The sequence below is a fragment of the Ammospiza caudacuta genome, chromosome 28 (assembly GCF_027887145.1).
Source record: "Ammospiza caudacuta isolate bAmmCau1 chromosome 28, bAmmCau1.pri, whole genome shotgun sequence".
Classification (NCBI taxonomy): Eukaryota; Metazoa; Chordata; class Aves; order Passeriformes; family Passerellidae; genus Ammospiza; species Ammospiza caudacuta.
This window is the reverse complement of record NC_080620.1, coordinates 4,226,907-4,248,051: the sequence shown is the minus strand read 5'-3', so window position 1 is coordinate 4,248,051 and position 21,145 is coordinate 4,226,907. Positions and strand designations below refer to the sequence as shown.

General features: G+C 57.3%; 1 protein-coding gene across 1 annotated transcript in view; it reads right to left on the bottom strand.

The window, feature by feature from the left end:
• The window catches only part of EFNA2 (ephrin A2), a 39,361-nt gene extending 18,940 nt beyond the window's left edge, over window positions 1-20,421 (bottom strand). The window contains exon 1 of the mRNA XM_058821193.1: window positions 20,300-20,421. Coding sequence (XP_058677176.1) covers window positions 20,300-20,421 — 122 coding nt within the window. The remainder of the gene's footprint in view (window positions 1-20,299) is intronic.
• Between the last annotated feature and the right edge of the window lie 724 nt (window positions 20,422-21,145).

Here is a 21,145-nt window from a genome sequence, read left to right as displayed (position 1 = left end):
TGGCCGGGGTCTTTACTTCTCAGTGGCCCCATCCTCCCCTCTCCTTTCACTGGGGTTTAAGCCTTTTCACTCCATCCATTCACTCCAAGGCTAATCAGATTAAAGCCCTGCCCGGGGTGCTGCCTCCCCTCGCACAGATTCACCCCCTTATCCCCCCTCCCCTCGCTTCACCTCCTTTTTCCCCTGTCAGGTTTTGGCAGCCAACTCCAAGGGCCGGGCATGGCCATGCCAGGGGTCAGTGGTGGCACCAGCTGCCCTTGTGTCCCCAGGGAAGGGCACAGAGTGCGGGTCCTGGGGGTACACAAGGGGGAATATTCTTCTGGAATGATGAGGGTGCAAGGCAGGGATGAAGAGGGTGGCAGGGCGGGGATGAAGGCAGCACCAGCCACAGGTCTCCAAAACCATCCTGCTCTTTGGAGAATCCCTCCTCCTCCTCAGCCTGGCTTCACACCCCAGGTCGAGTTAAAGGAGCATTTCATTTAGGAGAAATTTAGGGAAAAAAAGGGTACTTTTTTTTTAACTTCTCCTCCTCTTTTCACCCAGAATCATGAGTGGGTGAGGGGGTGAGGCCAGGACCATGGTGCCCAACCTGGAGCAATTTCCCAATAGAAAGGAACAATTCCCCACTAGAAACTTCCTGGCTTCATCCCACGCGCTCCAGCCCCCCAAAAAATCACCCAATGCCCCCATCTTAAACCTTAACCATCGATTTCCATTCCCCTTGGCCCAGCCCTGCACACAAACGCATTCGCCACGGCAGGGATTGTATGCAAAGGCGGAGAGGGGGAATGAATAATTCATCTCCGCTGTCTTTCAGAATTACACTGTGGAAAAATAAATCTGAGACTACTATATTAAAAAAAAAAATTAAAAAAAAATTAAAGGAGAAAGGAGCCGAGGGGAGGGGGGCAGCGCTGGGTTCGCGGCCCCGCGGCCGGAGCGGGATGCGGGGATGGATGGAAATGAAAAGCGCCGGCGCGTCCGCGGCTCCTCTTGCATTGAGCGGCTCCGCATTGAGGCCGTGCGGAAACCGCCGGAATCCCTTCCTGTGCTTTGTTCTGCGGCCCTTTCAGCGGGGGCTTACGGGGCTGGGCAGGGGGCGGCGGGCAGGGCAGGGGGCTTTGAAGGAAGGCACTGATGCGATCGGATGGTTGAGTTCAAGGGGCGGCAAGGGGGGGCTGGAATGGGTCAGAGGGGCTGGAATGGGTGAGAGGGGCTGGAATGGGTCAGGGGGCTCTGCTGGGTGAGAGGGGGCTGCCCAGGGTGACTGCACTGAGGTGAGTCAGGGGAGGCTGGAATGGGTCAGGGGGGTTGGAATGGGTCAGAGGGACTGGAATGGGTCAGAGGGGCTGGAATGGGTCAGAGGGACTGGAATGGGTCAGGGGGGCTGGAATGGGTCAGGGGGGCTCTGCTGGATGAAAGGGGGCTGCCCTGGGTGACTGCACTGAGGTGAGTGAGGGGGGGCTGGAATGGGTCAGGGGGGTTGGAATGGGTGAGAGGGGCTGAGATGGGTCAGGGGGGCTGGAATGGGTCAGGGTGGGTAGAATGGGTGAGAGGGGCTGGAATGGGTCAGGGGGCTCTGCTGGGTGAGAGGGGGCTGCCCTGGGTGACTGCACTGAGGTGAGTCAGGGGAGGCTGGAATGGGTCAGGGGGGTTGGAATGGGTGAGAGGGGCAGAGATGGGTCAGGAGGGCTGGAATGGGTCAGGGGGCTCTGCTGGGTGAGATGGGCTGCCCTGGGTGACTGCCCTGAGGTGAGCAGGGGGCTGTGCTGGTGATGGAGGGGCTGTCCTGCTCATGGGGCTGTGCTGAGCTGAGTTAGGGGCTGCCCCAAGACAAGACCCCACTGGTCTGGGGTGCAGTGTGTCCCCCCAGCTCAGCCAGAACCCCCTCATCACCACCCTGCCAGCACCCCTGCAGGAAGGAGGGATGCTCTGCCCCATCCCAGAGCAGTCCCAGCTGGGTTTAGGGCCATGCCCTGACCCCTCCTGGTGCCCAGAACACCCTGGATGGCACCAGCATCCCCCTGGCAGCTGGTGGGGGCCACGTGCTGCCGCACAAACGGGGAGGGGAGGAAGCGGGAGGCACTTTAATTTGGCTATTTAAAAATAAAGAAATAACGCAGGCTTTGAAAGCCCGGAGGGGTCCCAGCGGAGGGACCTCATCCCCCCTTCAAAGGCCGCCTCTGCTTTCTTCCCCCCGCTCACAGCACACAAAGGTGCACGAGCACTTTCGTCTCTGTGGAAAGACCTTTTTAATTGGTTCCAGGCAGAAGGTTAAAATCTCTCCCCTTCCCTGTGCGCTTGGCTAAGAGGGGAAAGGGGGGGAAAAAGGGGGAGGCAGGGAGGAAGGGTTGTGTGGAAGCAAAACAACTCTGCCCGGTGTGAGCAGGGGGGCACCCAGGGCCAGTGCCCCCAACACGGGGTCCAGGGTCGCTGAGGGTGATGGGGATCCAGGTGGGAGCAGGGGACACCCAGGGGGGCACTAAAGGGGCTGTGCCAGGCTCTGGGGCAGGAGGTGCTCAGGGGAAAAGGGAGATGTTGGGTGTGAGGCTGCTCGGTGCTTCCATGGGAATGCAGGGTTTGAGGGTTGTAGATTCCTAAAAAAAGCAGGAGGAAACGTGGTGCCTGGGGTCTTCTCATGGGGAGGAAGCTGGGCAGAGCAGGAGGGCACCCAAGGGGCTGCTGCCACCTCTGTGTGTCTCCCCAAGGCCACAGAGTACCCTGGGCACATCCCCATGCACAGCGGGGTGACCCCAGGATGGCATCCCAGAGCATCCACCTGGAACCCAGCCCCTCACCATTCCCACTGCCATTGCCATCCCATGTCAGTGCCTCTGCCATCCTCCTGGTCCTGCCATCCTCCCAGGCCTGCCATGCTTCCAATATTTCCATCCTGATATTCCTGCCATTCTCCCAGCACTGCCATCCTCCCAAATCTTGTCATCCTCCCAAATTTTGCCATTCTCCCAGCACTGCCATCCTCCTAAATTTTGCCGTCCTCCCAAATTTTACCATCCTCCCAAATCTTGCCATTCTCCAAGCACTGCCATCCTTCCAAATCTTGCCATCCTCCAGCACTACCATCCTCCAGCACTGCCATCCTCCCAAATCTTGCCATTCTCCCAGCACTGCCATCCTCCCAAATCTTACCATCCTCCCAAATCTTGCCACCCTCCCAGCACTGCTATCCCCTATCCCTGTCATCCTATCTCAATCCTCCATCCTCCACCCCAATACTTCCATCCTTCTCGTCCTGACATCCTCCCAGCCCTGCCATCCTCCCAAATTTTGCCATCCTCCCAAATCTTGCCATCCTCCCTATCCTGCCATCCTCCCTATCCTGCCATCCTCCCAGCATTGCCATTCTCCCAAATCCCGCCATCCTCCCAGTACTGCCATCCTCCCAGCCCTGCCATCCTCCCAAATCTTGCCATCCTCCCATCACTACCATCCTCCCTATCCTGCCATCCTCCCAGCACTGCTATCCCCTATTCCTGTCATCCTCCTATCCCAATTCTCCATCCTCCACCCCAGCACTGCCATCCTTTTGGTCCTGCCATCCTCCCAGCACTTCCATCCTCCCAAATTTTGCCATCCTCCCAGCACTTCCATCCTCCTAAATCTTGCCCTCCTCCCTATCCTGCCATCCTAAATCTTGCCATCTTTCCAAATCTTGCCATCCTCCCAGCCCTGCCATCCTCCCTATCCTGCCATCCTCCCAAATCTCGCCATCCTCTTGTTCCTGCCATCCTCCCAGCCCTGCCATCCACGCAGCAACTTGGGTTTCCTTTCACGGAAGGGGGAGCTGAGAAAAACGCATCAATTATTGAGCCGGGGCAGCGAGCGCGCCGCGTCCCCCTTGCTGATGCCGCTCAGGTAGAGCCGCGCGAGCCGCAGTCAGACACCTCTAACACGATTAAGCTGCAGGGCTCTGCCAGCGCGCTTCAAGGTCAACTTCTCTGAGGCTGACAAAAGGCACGGCGGGCAGCGGCTCCCCCCGCCCCCGCCCGGGGTGGCAGCACGCCGGGGACGGGCACGGGCGGCACCCAGGGATGGCAGAGGGGCAGGGGCAGAGCGAGGGCAGGGTGGCGGGGGTGCCACGGGGATGGGGAGGCTGTGGTGGGGTTCTGCTGGGATGGGGATGCAATGATGGGGTCCCCGCTGGGATGGGGAGGCAGTGGTGGGGCTCCCACTGGGTTCAGAGTGCGGCGATGGGGTTCCTGCTGGGATCAGGGTACAGTGATGGGGTTCCTGCTGGGATCAGGGTACAGTGATGGGGTTCCTGCTGGGATCAGGGTACAGTGATGGGGTTCCTGCTGGGATGGAGAGGCAGCGCTGGGGTTCCTGCTGGAATGGGGATGCAGTGCCCAGGCTCCCAGAGGGATGGGGATGCAGTGGTAGAACTCCTGCTGGGATGGGGATGCAATGATGGGGTCCCTGCTGGGATGGGGAGGCAGTGGTGGGGTTCCCACTGGGATCAGGGTGCAGTGGTGGGGTTCCTGTGGGGATGGGGATGCAGTGGTGGGGCTCTTGCTGGGATCAGAGTGTAATAGTGGGGTTCCTGCTGGGATGCAGAAGCAGTGGTGGGGCTCTTGCTGGGATGGGGAGGCAGTGGCTGGGGTTCCTGCTGGGATGGGGAGGCAGTGCCCGGGCTCCCAGTGGGATGGGGAGGCAGTGGTGGGGCTCTTGCTGGGATGGGGATGCAATGATGGGGTCCCTGCTGGGATTAGAGTGCAGTGGTGGAGTTCCTGCTGGGATGGGGGGGCAGTGCTGGGGTTCCTGCTGGGATGGGGAGGCAGTGCTCAGGCTCCCAGTGGGATGGGGATACAGTAGTGGGGTCCTTACTGGGATCAGGGTGCAATACTGGGGTCCCTGATGGGATGGGGATGCAGTGCTGGATCTCCCAGTGGGATGGGGATTTGGCACGGAGCCCCCAAGCCCAGGGCAGGGACCCGCCGTGCCCCTCTGCAGCAAAGCCACCCCTGTCATGCCGTGAGGCAGGAGTGGGTCCAGCCCTGCTGGCTGCACGTGGAGCAGGAATTGGATCCAGATGTTTCCCCCAGCAGCCGGAAACCGCTTCCCCCATCCCAGCAGTTCCTCCTACAGCCCCACAGGCCTTGGTGGGGTCCAGCTCTGCCCAGCATGGAGTGGTGACAACAGGGCTGGGGTCCACCCCGGACTGGCACAGGCAGCAGAGGGACCAGGCAGCTCAGGAGGGGACAGGGTGGCAATGCCAGCTCTGCCGTGGTGCTCCTGCTCCTGGCGTTTGGGTACTCACAGTGACAGGACCCCCTGCTCATCCTCATCCTGCTCATTCCCTTCAAAAACCACCCTGCTCTCATGGCGAGGGAGGGACAGCCACCCCAACCACACTCCACAAGAACTCCCTGCAGAACAGGGATGGGTGCCCACCAGGATGGGTGATCTCTGGGTTGAGCACTCACCATGCCAGTCAGAAGGCAACAAAGCCATAAAAAACTCCAAACCTCAGCAAGGGAGGACCCAGCTCCAGTATCTGGGCACACATAGGTTGGGGAAGGGCTGACAGGCGGCTCCAACAATGGGGTGCATGACACAGGTCACTCCCAACACCATTCCTGAGATGTCTCCAAAGGACACCACACCCACAGGTCCCTGTCACCCCCTCAGGACATCTCCTGCTTTGGGGAGGGTTCCCAGGGCAGTGGGATAGAGATGCAGCTTTCTGGCCCTGCCACAAGACTGAGGAAAACCACTAAAAAAAACCTCAAAAACCCATCTGAGAAGCCAGAACCCAAATTCCTCCCCTCTCCCATTATTTAAAGCCCATCCAGCTCCCAAGTCCTCGAGGATGCAAGAATCTCAATTACCATTAAAAGAATGCGTTCCTGCTCCTCCATTACAGAGAAAAGCATGAAAACCCAACCCCTGGGAATTCCACAACTCTAGAAAGAAGAAAAATAAAATATTCATGTAATTTAGATTATTTAAAACGTGGCACTTGGTAAACCAGTCTCTGCACTGGAGGGAACTGGGGGTGCTCACACCTTGCAGAAAGCCAGGACTGGGGCTGGAAAACCCAGCTGTGCCCACACAGATCCTGGTGCCACCCTGGGCACCCCACACCCAGGATCTGGTGTTAAATGGGTTTTTAAACACCTCTGAGCATGTGGGATGCTGCAGAAGGACAGCAGGTTATTTTTATCATTGCATTAGTTCCAGTTTAATTGCCGGGACGTCATTAACGGCACGGAGCAGGGTCCAGGCATGGGGACACTGACATCAGTGTGTCCTGTCCCAAACCCTGTGGATTGAGAGCATCCATGTGCCTCTCCTCCCACCAACAGAGCTTGGTGACAATCAGGGACAGGAAATATCGACCAGGGACAGGAGCCACCAAGCAGGGCTGGACCCTCCCAGCTCATTCCCTCCCTGCCCAGATGCTCCTTCTCCTCCAGCTCCACCCAGCAGCTCCAGAGAAGAGGATTATGGCTCCCTCCTCCTCTTCCTCTCTCCATGGCAGGTCCCAATTCCCTCCAGTGCTCCGCAATTGGGAATTCTCCTGTTGTCCCTGGTTCTCCAGCCCTGGGGATCCATTGTGTCCACCTGTGACCATCTCCCTCCTGCTCCTTCCACCAGCCCCTCTCGAAATTCCCACATCTCCAACAGGGCCAAACACCCCTGGTTTGTGCCAGAGCCAAAGGCTGGGATCTCTCGGGTCACCCAGAGCTGGGATGCACACTCAGCTCCCAACAGGAAACCTCCCATTGGTGCTGACCAAGACCTTCCCAGCACTGGAGCTGAGCTAATCCCAGGTTTCACACACCAAAAGGCCGGGGGATGGCACTGCCATCAAGGGGACCCTCTGCTGTCCCTGTCTGCTCTGTGCTCAGGAGAGCACAGGGGAGCAGAGCCACTGCTGATAAACCACCCTGGAGGAAAGCGAAGCTGCCCATAAATAATGGCACACAAATGGGGACACTGGAACTGCCCTCGTGTCCCAGCCAGGTGTGATCCCAACACCTTCTTTCCATTGGAAATGCCAGGATTGTGCTGCCAGTGGCTGCCCAGAGCTTTGGATCATGCCCAGCACAGTGTCCCCAACCCACTAGGGACTGGCCATCCTCCAGCCAGGCCCCCAAAATGCCAGATGGGATCAGACACAGGACGTGGCATTTGCTGGGGGTGGTTTCCCAGCAGATCGAGGTTGCCACAGGTGCCCAAACAGGCAGAGCAGGGATGGGCAGTGTCACAGGAGGTGACAATGGCTTAATCCCAAAATAGGAATGGCTCCTAGCAGGGAAAGCCTGGCCATGGAGCATCAGCCCCAGATGGACACAGAGCTGCACCCCATACTCTGTAACACCCCCATACCAGTGCCCCTGCACCAGTTCAGCACTGGGGAGGTGACACCCGGCAGGGACAGGGCCACGTGGCTCCTGCAGAGCCCTGTGACGTTCTCGAGTGGGTTTGCTTTATAGGGTCAGGGAGGAAGGAACCGGCGCGGAGATATTTAAGTGGCGTTTCGCCATCGGAAAAAATTAGAGTCACAATATTAATTAATCCTCAAAGCACTTTACGAACATTAACTAATTAAGCCTCCCAACCCCTCTGCGAGGTGGGAAAGGTATCATTGTCCTCGTTTCACAGCTGCAGAAAACCAAGAGTGTGGAGGTGACGTGACTCGCCCAAGGTCGCTGCGAGCCAGGCAAAGGTGGGAACAGGTTCCCAAAATCTGCACCTTGCTCCTCAGCAGGGCAGGACCCAGCAGTGCTGAGCATGCTGAGCACCCTGGAGCTCAGGAATGCTGGATTCCAGCATCCCCAGCCAGGTCTCAGCATCCTCATCCCCGTCCCAGCATCCTGATCCCCACCCAGGGCAGGGTGGAGAGGGACAAACCAGGACCTGTATCCCCAAAGGGACATCCTGGGGGAAAATCCCACCAAACCCAGGGGCAGGGAGTAAAAACAGAAACCACCGAGGGGTTTTATGGAAAGCCCCACCGACCCTGCGTGGTTTAAAAGCGATTAGAGCCCTGCCTGGGTTATCAACCAGCGTCTCAATCCCGCGGCATCGATCCGGATAATAGCCGGCAATTGTTCAGATACAATATCATAAAGTCACTTTAACTACAGCCATAAAGCTTCCCCCGCCTGCAGCACCGCTGGGCTCCCCACGTCGTGCTGGGGACAGGCACCAGCAGCACGTGCTCAGGGCTGGGGATGGTGGGGGAACCCCTCCAGGACCCTCTGAATAAGGACAGGATCCTCAGGGATCGCCCCTCGTTTCCACTGCTGGGAGTGGAGGGAATGTGGAGTCTCCCAGGGCTCCCCTTGGGAATCTGCAGTGCTGGGGTTAGGGAGCTCCAATGCAGCCACTGAGATCTGATATTTCAAGTTTTAATCCGTGGGATTGATAGGAATTGGGAGAAATGGGGGGGGTTCTCCCAAATGTCCCTGTAGAGCAGCCTGGATCCCCCTGCTCCCCTGGTTTGTCATTGTCCCCAATACATGGAAATCCTGGCTGGGCAGTGCTGGAATCTGCCTCCTTCACCTCCTTCCCACTGCAGCCCCCCATCCCAGGGTGCTCCCAGTTTGTGCTCCCTGCCCTGGGTCCCCAGGAGCGCCACTGGAGAGCAGAGCTCTGGAGGACACCGCTGGAGAACCCAGACTCCTCACCCGCCGCCTCCTCACCCAGCGCTTCCCACTGCTTAATGAGCACAAAATATTTCCATGTTGCCAATTACTTGGTTCGTTTGTGCTGCTGCGGGCAGCGCTGGCGCAGGGAAAATCCCCCCCAGAGCTGGCCTGGCCCCCAGGGAGCAGGGAGAGCCCTGGCTGGGTCTCCCCAGGGCTGAGCATCCTCATCCTCACCACGCACCCCGAGACCCCCTGAGCCCCGGGGTCACCATCATCCCCAGTGACATTCCCATGGCCCCAGTGTGGCACAGTAGGAAAGCAATTCCTTGCTTTAAACAAATTTTGAGAGACTTAGAAAAGGTTTTGGGACCCCTTTTTTTGTCCCCCAGCAGACAATGGGGTCCAATCTGTTGGTGCCACTTTCCAGCACGGAGAAAATCCTGAACAACACCAGAGATGTGCCAACCTCAGGCCATCCCAGCTGGGTCCATCCCTGCTCCCATCACATCTCCAGACAGGATTTCCCCAGCTGGAGCCCTGTCCCCTGGCCAGAATTGCTGCTGTGACCATCACCACAAAATCATTCCAGCAGGTCGATCCCGAGAGCGGCGTTCCTTCCACCTGCACCCATAAATCCTCCCTCCAACTGGAGCAAGGAAGTGATTTATCAGGTGGAATAAAAATCACAACGTTTAAGGAAAAAATATTAAAAAGTCACAAAAATCCATCCAGCTGGATTCCCCTCCCATGGGAATGGGGTTTCAGTGACGCCAGGATTTTGGGGCAGCGAGGGACATGCTGGGAAGAGGCCAGAATGAATTGGGTCTGGCGCTGCCAAACCACCTGGATGTGGGATGCACACCGAAATCAGCCACAGATGTGAGCCACCGTGTGCCCACACAGATCCCAAACCAGTGTGGAAAGAGCTGGGGGGCTCCAGTCCCTCCTCATGGAGCCCTGGGCTCTGTGGACACGAACAAGGAACTTCACTGCCGACATCTCAATTTCTGCTCCCATCTGAAATTCCTACATCCAGCCCGGAGCGGGCGGACGTGCTGTACAGCAGGACATGGTGCTGTGAGAGCCACGTCCTTCTCCATCTCTCAATCACTCCACCAACATTAATTCCCTAATTTAGCCCCTGGCAGCAATCCTCACCTTACCCACGGAGAAACTGAGGCTGGGGGAGGGAGAAGCCATTTGTCTCCGAATAACGAGCTGGAAGCCAGATCCAGGATCACCCCCAGCTTGCAGAACAAGAGTCCCTGCTCCCGATCCAAAGCTTTCTATCATAAAAGACAACATTATGATTTATGATTATCATTGCTCAGCTTTGAAATGGAGTCCAGGTTCTCCTGGAGCCTGGATCCTGGCTGTGACACCGGGCCCTGGACATTCCCGCACTGCCGGCACTCCGCATCCCAATGTCGGGAAGAGCCGAGGAACAATGGAAAACTGCAGATGGTGGCAGGATGAGCCAGCAGTTTGGTGCTGGAACTGAGGTCCACTGACCCCAGGAGCCATCACAGAGAGGAGAAAGCTGGGAATGCCAGGAAGAGCAGGCAGGGAAAGCCGGGAGCTGGTCTGAGCTGAAGGTCACTGGTGGCAATGAGCGTTAGGAAAGCCGGCACTGGTTGGGCTGGACGCTGTCTCCAGAGCACACACCCTGCAAAAGCAATCCCCGTCCCCAAACCTGCTTCCAACTCTGCCAATTTAGCCTTAAATCCCACCTCAAAGGGTCACAAGTAATGCCAGGGCTGTGGTGGGGCACTGATCCTGGTGTTCCACAGGACTCGGCACCCGCGCGGCTCTGGCCAAACCAATCCCCGCGATCCTGCGGTGATCCAGCGGAGACGTGGATGGAACTCGGAGCCAGGAGCCATTTCTATTCCAGACAGGCTCAGATTCTCTGTTGGAAACTACACAGGAGCACCATTTTGACCAGCGTTTACAGCCGGGACAGGTGCCAGAATTCCGGTGTGCCAGTGCCGTAGCCGACGGCGGATCTCCAACAATGGGACGGTCACTGGGACAGTCACGGCACAGCCGCGGCTCCATCCCGAGCCCCTCAGCCAGAGCAGCAGATTCTCCCAACCACCCAGCGCCAAAGATCTTAAAAAAGCCAAGGAGAAAGCTTGGAGCATTCCCAAGATCGACACCAAGCCCTGGAGCATGAGGCTGATCCTGAAAGAAGAACCTTGCAAGGTTCAGATAAACAGTGATTTCCCAAATAAAAGATTTTGCAGCAAACCCAGCCCTCACCCAAACCCCTCAGCAGCAGCATGGAGAGGGGATGGGGGAGAGTCCTCACCCTAAAATGGGGATCCCAGGAGCTCACCCTGGGATGAGAGAGCGGCCGGACACAGAAAGAGAGGGAATTCCAGTTACAGGATTTGTACAGGTTTTTTAAAATGCAGAAAAATGGTGGAAAGGCAGGAAAAAGCGGAATGGGAAAATTGAAACATACGAACACCAGGAGGGAGGGAAATGCTCCTGCGAAAGAGAATTTTTTCCCAGTAGTATCTCTCCTACCTCCCACCCCACTCTCCTGGATGCCCTGCTCAGTCAGTGCTGAGAATTGGGCGAAATTTGGAAAAAACTTGTTTGGAAGGATCGGCACATCAGCTCTGGCTCAGGCAGCTCCAGCGCAGTGTTGGGTAAAAATAAAACACAATTTGTGGGCACAATGTAAGAAGAAGGGGTCGGCGAGCCATCCAGGAAGGTTTGTGGAATTCCAGCGGAAAGATTGTTCCAAATTCCTGGATTTGGAAAAAGCTGATATTCCAGAGGTGAAGAACGGCTGACAAAAGGTCCTTTAGATTTCAGGGAAAAGGGAAAACAACCGCTGTTGCATTGTATAAAAGCACCAACCATTCCAAAATAACCTTGGAATAAAAACGCCCATCCCAGCACAGGATGGAAACGGACAGACGGACACGGCCCAGGCGGCTCCACCAACCCAACCCAGCATCGCTGGGGCTGTGCCAGCATCTCCCGACCCTTCGGAAGCCGGGTACCCCCGGCCCTCCCCGCCGTCCCGGGGGGCTCTGCCCCGCGTTTTTCCACTCAATTTCCTCCCCGCGTCGGCAGGAGATAAATCCCTCTGCTGAGGCAGGCGGCCGGAACGGCAAAGCCAGCGGTGCCAAGTTTAATAAGCAACCCTGATCGAGAATCCAGATAATAATTGGGATTATCGAGCTGGCTGGGAAAGAGCTTCCTCAGCTCCTGACGGCACCCACGCCCGGCACCCGGGTGACAATGACACCCGCGGGGTGCCCAGTGGGGCTGGGACGTTGATGGGAGACTGGGATGCTCCTGAGGAGCAGCAGAAGCCCGTCCATCACTGAATATTAAAATAAAACCAAAATAATACACCTCTTTTTGAGTGTGCTGTCAGAACCTGCGGCACAAGGGAGCCCCCAAAATTCCATGGGAAGAGCCTGGGGGTCCCAGCTCCATCCCCACCTCTGCAGGAGCTTCCCTGCATCCTGATTTTTGTGGGGGACACACGGAGCCAGCACCGTCCCAGCGCCTGCGGAGAAGCTCAGCCGCTGAAATAATCCCGTCGCGGTTGAATTTTGTGCAGGGCACGAGGTCCAGGGGCTTTCTTTCCTCAGTGGAAACAGGATTGGAAAAGGGAAGAATTGGGATTTTTTCGAGTTCTCTACAGGGTCAGGCTGATTTTATTTTACTGCAAATATAAATAGGGTTTTTGATAAATAATAAAAAAAAAAAAAAAGAAGTCTAAATAAAACCCCCCTGGAAGACATGGCACAGAATTTGGAATGCTGGCAGGAATTGCTGTAGCCGGGCTGAGTGCTCTGGAATATTTGTATTTGCTGTCTAAACACTTTATCTCTTTCCCAGCACATGGGTGAGTTTTGCTCCCGTGTAATGTTCAAGGAAAAATAAACCGAGACGGATAATTCCTCCTCTTCTGCAGATAGAAAAAGAAAAATCCGACAAAACTTAGTTGCACTGGGGGGAAACAGCAAAATATTTCCAGGGAAATTCGGCCGAACGCCAAGGAAATAGATGGGGGAGGCAATTGGGATGTGGCAGGAGGAGGAAGCTGGGGATGGAATGGGGATTCCCCATTCCCAGCCATTAAAAACCCCCATAACCATTTATTCCCTTTTTTTCCCAAAAAGTCAGCGGCGCTGGGAATTGAAGCCGAGAGAGGTTTGGCACAAAAGATCCGAAATCCAGAGCTGGATTCTTGGGAGATTTTGGTGCTGGTGGAGAAGGAGCTGAAACAAAAAGCCCATTCCTGGAGTCGAACAAAAAAAAAGGTATTGAGGGATGGTGTGAAACTCTGCGGATCTGGGAACGCTTTGGCAGCACAGCGGGAATACTGGGGTGGGAATACTGGTGGTGGGAATATCAGTGGTGGGAATATCAGTGGTGGGAATACCAGTTTTGGCATCCACAGGGAGCGGTGGCTCCAGGTCCAGCACTAGGATGAGGTTTAGTGGGATCGACCTGGCACGGGCAGCTCCGGCGTTTGCACGGACACACGCGTGTGCTTGGTGGTTCACAGCTGCAGGAAAACAGGAAAATCCCACAAAACAAGGCTGGAGAAGCTGGAAACATCAAGGAAAGAGGAAAATTGGGAGGTCAGGAAGAGGTGATGAGCTGAGGGAGCGTAGGGATGGATCCCACAGGGTCCCACCATGGCATAAGTTTATCCCATGGGATCCCACCCCAGCACAGGTGTATCCCAAAGGATCCCAGCATGGCACATGGGTATCCCACGGGATGCCACCACAGCACAGCCCCACCAGGACACGGTTCAGCCCTGTGGCTGTTCCTCTCCAGCAGCAGCATCACCCCCTGTTCCGCTGGGCCTTGGGAAGAAAAAACGGGAAGAGGGGAGAAATTTAAAAGTGGGAGAATTAAAAAAAAAAAAATAGTCTAAATCCCTGTTTCTGAATCCCTCTCATGTTGTTTCAAAATGAAGGATGTGCCCTAAAGGTGACACATCTGTCCCATACAGAGCTGGTGTCACACCAAGGGAAATGCCGGGAATGCTCCCACGCTCCGAGCACCACCTTGCCTTGCCAAAATCCACAAAGCTTTGATTTCTCCACAGGTTTGGGGCTCAACAAGAAAATTTTGGCAAAACCACTTCCCAGCCGCCCTTTAGGATGAAGCCTCAGGCTGGCAGCTCCATGGCCGTGGATCTCCCCATCACCAGCCCCATTCGCACTGAAGGCATCGCAGCTGAGGCCACAGAGTGACCCCGGTGGTGACCCCAGCCCTGCCCTCACCCCCTCCCAGCACAGCCCACTCACAACACCCCCCCACAGCCCCCGCTCTGCTCTTTTGAGCCGGGAGCCTCATTAGGAGGTAATTAGCTGCGGAACAATGGGAAGCTCTTTAGCAGCCCAGGCACAGCGGCAGCAACAAGCCAAGGGGGGAAAGAGGGAGGAGAAATAAATAAATAACAACACTGTGACTACCCGGGAACAAGCCAGGACGGAGCAGGGACACGGGCTCCATCCACCTTCCCTGCTCTCAGCTTTGTCCCTTCCCGCTTCTCCTGCCGGGATCAAACCAACCCTGGTGCATCCCACACCCCATGGGCGCCATTTCCCCGGCCAGCCAGTGGGAACAGCCACGGGGTCCCCAAATCCACAATGGGGCAAAGAGTTTGGGAGCACAGATACCCCTAAACACAGCCCTGGCTTTGGGGAGGGCTTCAAAAATGCCTCTGGAATTCATCTGGCAAAGGCCAAAGTGGCCAGCGGGTAATCCCAACACTCTGGAGAATCATGGAATCACTTGGATTGGGAAAGAGCTCCAAAATCCTGATTCCCAGCCATAATCCAGCCTGGACTCTTGGAGCACGGTGCTTCTCCCTGTATTTGCAGAGGCCAAACAGGGCCTGGTCCTGTTTTTGGGATGGATCTCCAAGCAGAGGGAAGCGACCATCAGGATGAGCATTGAGTCATGGCAAAGGGGGAAAAGGAATTGAAACAGCTCTCAGGGGCTGCAGGTAACATTGCTCCGAGCTGCCTGCCTTCCATAAATCCCATTAAATCCAAGGGAGCGGGGCAGGATCTCTGCCCCAAGTGGGGAAAACCAGCTTGGATCAGAACAGAGCCTCAGAAATCACGATTAATATCTAACACAAAAGAACCGAAATTGTCACCATCAGGAACGAGGAGCTATTTAAGGAACAATTGCTGCAATTTTCCAGCCAACCCAGCAGCTGAACCTTGTCAGGCACAGGCAGGTATGGCTCCAGCCAGCTCCTGATGTGGCACTGGGATGGACACAGCCAGACAGCCCTGGAGCCAGGTAAACCCACAGCCAGGTACATCCTGGAGCCCCCAGGTAGGAATTCCAGGGGAATGTCACACGGGGTGGCACAGCACTGCCAGACAGGGGAATTTTTGGCATTCGGATTATTTGTGTGTGTAAAGTGTATTTATGTGGGAGTGGGGTGCGGTGTATTTATTTACACCTACATATGTAAATAAATCGATAATTTCTATAATAGATATTTATATATTTGTATGTAAATATATATAAAAATCAATATATATATATATATATATATAAATGTAAATATAAATGTGCCTTTCTTTATACAGCAGCACTTTTAAAGCTTTCCATGGTACCCCCCAGGGCATCTTTCACCCCCTGGACTGTTCCCACTGCCAACCCTCTGTGTGTACCCCAGGATACCCCGGGATCCAGGGGGGATTCTGGGGGGATCCAGGGGGGGATGTTGGGGGGATTTTGGGGGGAATCTGACCCTCCAGCAGCTCCACACACCCCCAGCCCATCCTCGCATTAGGATGCGGCGCATGGCCGGCATTTGGATACCAAATGTGCAACCAGCAGGGAATGTAATTGCGGTCCCTGGAAAGGGACAGGCGGAGACGGCGACGGGCACGGAGAGAGAATCCTGTCAGCGACGCCGGCCCGCTGGTGTCTGCTCTCCATTAACCACTCGCCGCAGCCCTGGGCTGGTGAGGAATTGCTAACACGGCTTAACGGGCTGGAAAAGAGGGGTGGGAAGGGCTGGGAGTGATCTCGGCACAAATGGAGAGCAGAAGGAGGAAAAACTCAAAGAGCAGGAATTGCACAGGACGAGGCTGAGAGCTGGCACACCCAAACACCCAGCACCGCTCTGGCACGCCGAGAGGGGACTGGGGCTGATGGTGACACAGGAATAACCCAAGTGCCAGGGTTAAAATTCACATTAAAATCACTTCAAGGGGGGAAACAGGGCAAAATTCACAATAACATCACGCCAAGGAGGAAACAGGGTAAAATTCACATTAAAATTACGCCAAGGAGGAAACAGGGCAAAATTCACATTAAAATCACTCCAAGGGGGAAACAGGGCATGTTTCTGATGTGGGCCTCAGTATGATGTCCATGGGAGCAGGCAGGGGAGACACAGAGAACTGGGGACCCCAAAAGTCCCAGCCAAAGCCAGGACAGAGAGGTTTTGGGATCCAGCCCCAAACCAACATGGAGACATGGGTGGGATCACCCAAGCTGAGCCCTCTTGCTCGGCCACCCCTCTGCAGCACCAAATTCCCCTGGAATAAACAGATGTGGCATCATCTTCACTCCCTTCATGGAGAAGTGGGACATGCAGCCTGGCCACAGCCCCTTGTGACACACAGGTGGGAAAGTTGGCCCTGGTTTGGTGGTCAGTGGGTCACGGCCACGGCTTTCCTGGCCACAGCCACCACGCTCCAGCCTCTTGGACAAAGCACCAGCGACTGGCAAGCGCCAGGGCTGCAGCTCCAGGAGATGGGAATGCAGGAAAAAGGGGCACAAAATGCAATGGGATTGGCAACATGATCTAAATCCCCTCTCCAAGATGTGCCCCGCTCGCCTCAACCCCACCACCCCTGTGGCAGAGGCACTTTTCCCCCCAAAAGTCCTGCTCTGCCATCACCCTGAGCATCACCTGGCTCAGTAAATCCCCCTGCCAGAAACCATTTCTCCGGTTCTCGATCCCAGGATTGGGGAGTGCAGAGGAGCAGAACAGAAATCCCAGCTGTGCTCACAAACCACGCCGAAAAATAATACAGAAATCAGCAAAAGAGGCGTTCGGAGGCAGCGCCGTGACCTCGGCGCTGAACCAGGCCACGGGCACGATCCCGCCCGGTCCTGGGGATCCGTGCTGTGCACAGAGGGACGAGAACCCCTGTCACCGTGCACATTCCTGCCGTGGATCCAGGCACACGGCAGAGACCACGGGATTGCTGCAGGAACACCGACCAGCGTTCAGGAATGACGATTCCCTGCCCGTCACCCGGCAGAGCGGGGCACGGCAACAAATCCCAAACCCTTCGTGCTTCCGTGGCTTCCCAGGGGTTTCCAGCACGGCCACAAGACCATGGGTCATGATCACAGGCCTGGGGACCTCCTGAGGACAGGTCACTCCATCCCACAGACCCTTTCCCCCATAGCACGGAGGTTTTCCCATATCCCTGATTTTTTGTCGCGCGGCGCCGCGTGCCGAGACACCCACCCTAAACCCGCTGTGGTGGGGGGGAAAATGGGGGGCCAAAACTGGACACTCCAACCCGCTGGTGACGCTGGACACTCCAGCACACCCAAATCGACCCGGTTGGCTCCCATGGAAAATCCACCCTGGAACGCTACGGGTGAGCGGCTCCTGCACCAGAAAACACGGAGCAACGAGCCCTGGGTGTTGTGCCAGACCCCTGCCCGCAGTGCCAGGCCAGGGAGGAGCCCCAAGGTCCCATCCATGGGCACATCACCCTGGACACGACCAATGGATCCACCCATGGCCGGCCCAGCCATGGCCAACAGATCCACACCCGGGGAGCGACCATCGGCAGCGCCCGTACGTGCCACGGAGCAAAAACCCACACTTCCACATGGTAACGAAACTGCCCATTATTATATAATTCTGCCTTCATCATCCTTCATTTTTTTTCCTGGATAACCTAGGAGTTTCAGCCAGCCAAACGTTTTCCTAGTGCATCCTCACAAAACCATTTAAAAATAAAAATAAACCTTGTAAATCCACAGCGAGTGGTTAAATCTCTCCCCAGAACAGGGAAATTGCAGCATCCCGAGGTACCACTTATTTTTAATTTAGCCCCAATTATGAAATATAGAATTATTCTAATCTGGGCAAATCATATCGACCATGAGATTTATTCCTGTCTTTTATAAAATATAGATTGCTGTATAAACCTGGAAGAAAAATATTTAGCGGCAGAGAAGGTCTGTGGGTTCAAACAGGACATTTTAACCTTGGGTCTTTTCCCCCTTTTTTTTTAAACCCCTTTTTATTTCCCCTTTACTAAAGGAGACATTGGCAGGGGGAGAAAAGAATGAAAACAAGCGACCAGAAAACACAGAAATACATTTTTCCTTCATTTTTAAGAATGAGGCGGTCTTGTAGTAACTCCAGAGGAAAAAAAAATAAACCCACCGCTGGGTTCAAAAAGGGAATAAGCAGGAAACTCAATGGCAATTTCAATCTTTGCAACCCCTAATAAATTGCCTCGAATTCCGAGAGCCGAAGGCGCAGGCGGGGAGCGCTGGCGACACGGGGCGCTCCCACATTGGGAAATTTGGGTCACATCCCGGAGCCAGGCGCTGCGGACGTGCCTGCTGAACCCACCAGCCATTGTCTGCTCTTCCCTCCCAGCCCCTCGCTCTTCCCCCTCCACTCCATTTTTTATTTCCCCCCCCCCCCCACCGTCCTCGAAAATATTTTCCCTGCCAACAGCAGATTTAGAAATGTATAAATATATATATATATGGGATAATGATCCACCGTGGATTTTTCCAGGAGAAATTCTCGGCGGCTTCTACGAAGGGGTGAAGGGGATGGAGGCGATGCCATCAGCGGTGCTGGGTCCCGGGACGCCACTGGCCAAGGGGCCACTTTTGGCTGTTGGCACCACCATCAGAACCCTTGGGTGCCAAATCCCATCCCCAAGAATCCCTGAGCGCCAAATCCCGAACGTCAGAACCTTTGGGCGCCAAATCCCAGCCACTGGAACCTTTGGGTACCAAAATCCCAGCCACCACCCCAACCACCCTCATCTCCAGGATGCCAGAGTTGGACCCGGGGGGACACCTCACACATGGTTGGCATTTGGGAGAACAAAAACCACAAAGTGTGGGAGCACCAGGAGCTAAAAAATCAAAAAACTTCGCAACGGGCAAAGAAAAAAGAAAAAAAAATTAGGGGAAAAAAAAAAATAATTCCCTGGCTCTTACAATCCCCCACAAAAATGTGAGGGAGATAATAAAATCCATATGCACCGCAGGCGGCCCGCGACGCAGGCACCACCGCCAAGGAACCACCAGCAAGGCACAAAGGGACGGGCTGGCCCCAGTTTTGGGGAGGACAGAGGGGCACGGGTGGGTCCCCCCAAAGGGATGTGTGGAGGTTGGGTGGACACCAAGTGCTGCTGAGGGTTCCCAGCCCTGCGCACGTCCCAGCGCCGAAATGGAACTTTATCCAGCTGCACTGGTGACATCGAGGGAGAGAAGGTGGCACCAGAAGGTCCCCTCATGGATGGCAGAAGGGGATGAGGCACGCAGAGCTGGAGGAGCTGCCCCACATCCCTGGCAGCTCTGGGGATGAGGACCAGGCCACGCCGTGCCCCACAAGGCCACTGTCACACAGGGATTGAGGGGGACAAAGAACTCTCTGCTTGACCCAGAAAACAGGACAGCCCAAAACCAGGGACCACAGGGGCTGCACCCACCAAGCTCATCCCTCACCGCTCACTGACACTGCCAGGCTTGGGAGAACTTTGAGGAATTTGGGGGGAAATGGGGATTTGGTGGCTGGTGCTTGTTCTTACAGGAATCCCCAAAACCAGGCCCGTTCAGACCCCAAAGAGTGTCCCCAACAGGGAGGGTTGGGGGGTCCCAAAGGTCCCAACCACCTGAGCATCCCCAGAGCAGAATTCCTCCCGCTTCCAACTCACCAGCAGTTTTGGGTTCCTCAAAATCGCGAACAAAGAAACACGACAGAAACAAAACTCTTGCCCCCAAAGAAAAAAAAAAACACTTGGTGGGGATAAAAAAAAACACACAGAAAAATCGAAATTCCAACTGGAGTCAGGAAACGAAGCCAACTGTGGGGATTGCGCTCCCAGGATGGGAATGACCCGGGAGCAGCAGGGCCGGCCATCCCCAGCCCCGCACGCCCCGTGCCCCCCTCGGGCCCGTTTTGCCATTTTCCCCCCGATCGTTCTTCCCGACTCCCCCGCAGCCGCACCCGCCGCTTTGGGCGGATTTCGGGGTTCTTCTCGCAGAACCTTCATCCCCAGAGAGGGACCGGGGTGGTGGGGGGGAGGAACTTGAACTTCCCCGAAGCTGGGCGCGGAGGGGCCGGGGGGGCCGAGCCGCAGCCGCCGCCGCCCCCGGGAACGCGCCCCGCGCCCCGCGATGCTCCCGGCGCTGCCGCAGCCCCCGGGGACGCTCCGCCCGGGGCCCCGCGGGAACTTTCGGGGGAGGGAGCCCCGGGGACCACCCCCCCTCCCCGGGGCCGCCCAGCCCGTTCACCGGACCCCACCGGGGGCTGGAGGGGGACCCGAGCGGCCACGGGCGGCGGCGGCCGCTGTCACCGGGCGCTCAGCGGGTGTGCGTGCGGGGGGAAAACACCGAGTGGAAGTCGGGCGCCGAGGCCGCCCCGCCGCCCCCCGCCTCACCTGGGATTGCTCCGGTTCCAGTAGACGGCGAAGCGGTCCGAGATAACTTTCCCGGTCTCGTCGGTCCAGACGCAGACGCCGAGCAGCGCGGCGAGCAGCGCGGCCGCCCCGCAGCGCACCATCGTCCCGGCGGGCGGCGGGCGCGGCTCCGGCCGCTTCAGGGGGCGGCGGGGCCCTGGGGCCGGCCGGGGACGGCGGGCGGGCGGCGGGCGGCGGCGGCGGCGGGCGGGCGCCCAGCCCTCACCATCGCCCGCGGCCCCGGGCGCCGTCAGCGGGGGGACTCGGGGGCGGCCGCGGTGCGGCGGCGCCGGGGCAGCCGCATCCCGCGCTCGGGCGGCGGGGACCGGCCCGGTTCCCGCGGCGCCCCGGGATCGCCCCGGTACCGGGAACCTTCCGCCACCCCCCACCACCACCTCCCGCGCCCAACTTCGGCCAAGTTCCTCCGAGCCCCGCGGCGCCGCCGCCGCCGCCCGGCGCCGAGCCCCGGGTGCTGCCGCCGCACCTGCGGGCTCAGCCCCGGGCCCCGCCGCGGGCTGCTCCGCCCCGGGGGACACCGGGGAGACAAAGGCCGGGCCGGGAGGCCGCCGCTCGCTCAGTGCCGCCGCGCCATGCTGCGCCCGCCGCCCGCGCCCCTCGCGCCCCCCGCCCGGGTCCGCCCCCGCGCCGGGCCCGCCCCCGGTACCGGCCCCGCCCCGCGCCCCGCCCCCGCCCCGCCTCTGACACATTGTTGCCACCGGCGGCCGCGCGCGCGCTCCCGGCGCGCTCCCAGGGCGGGGCTCCCGCGCGCCCCCGCGGCCACGCCCCTGCGGGGGGCAGGGGGGGTCGAAGATTGGGGGGGGGGTCGAA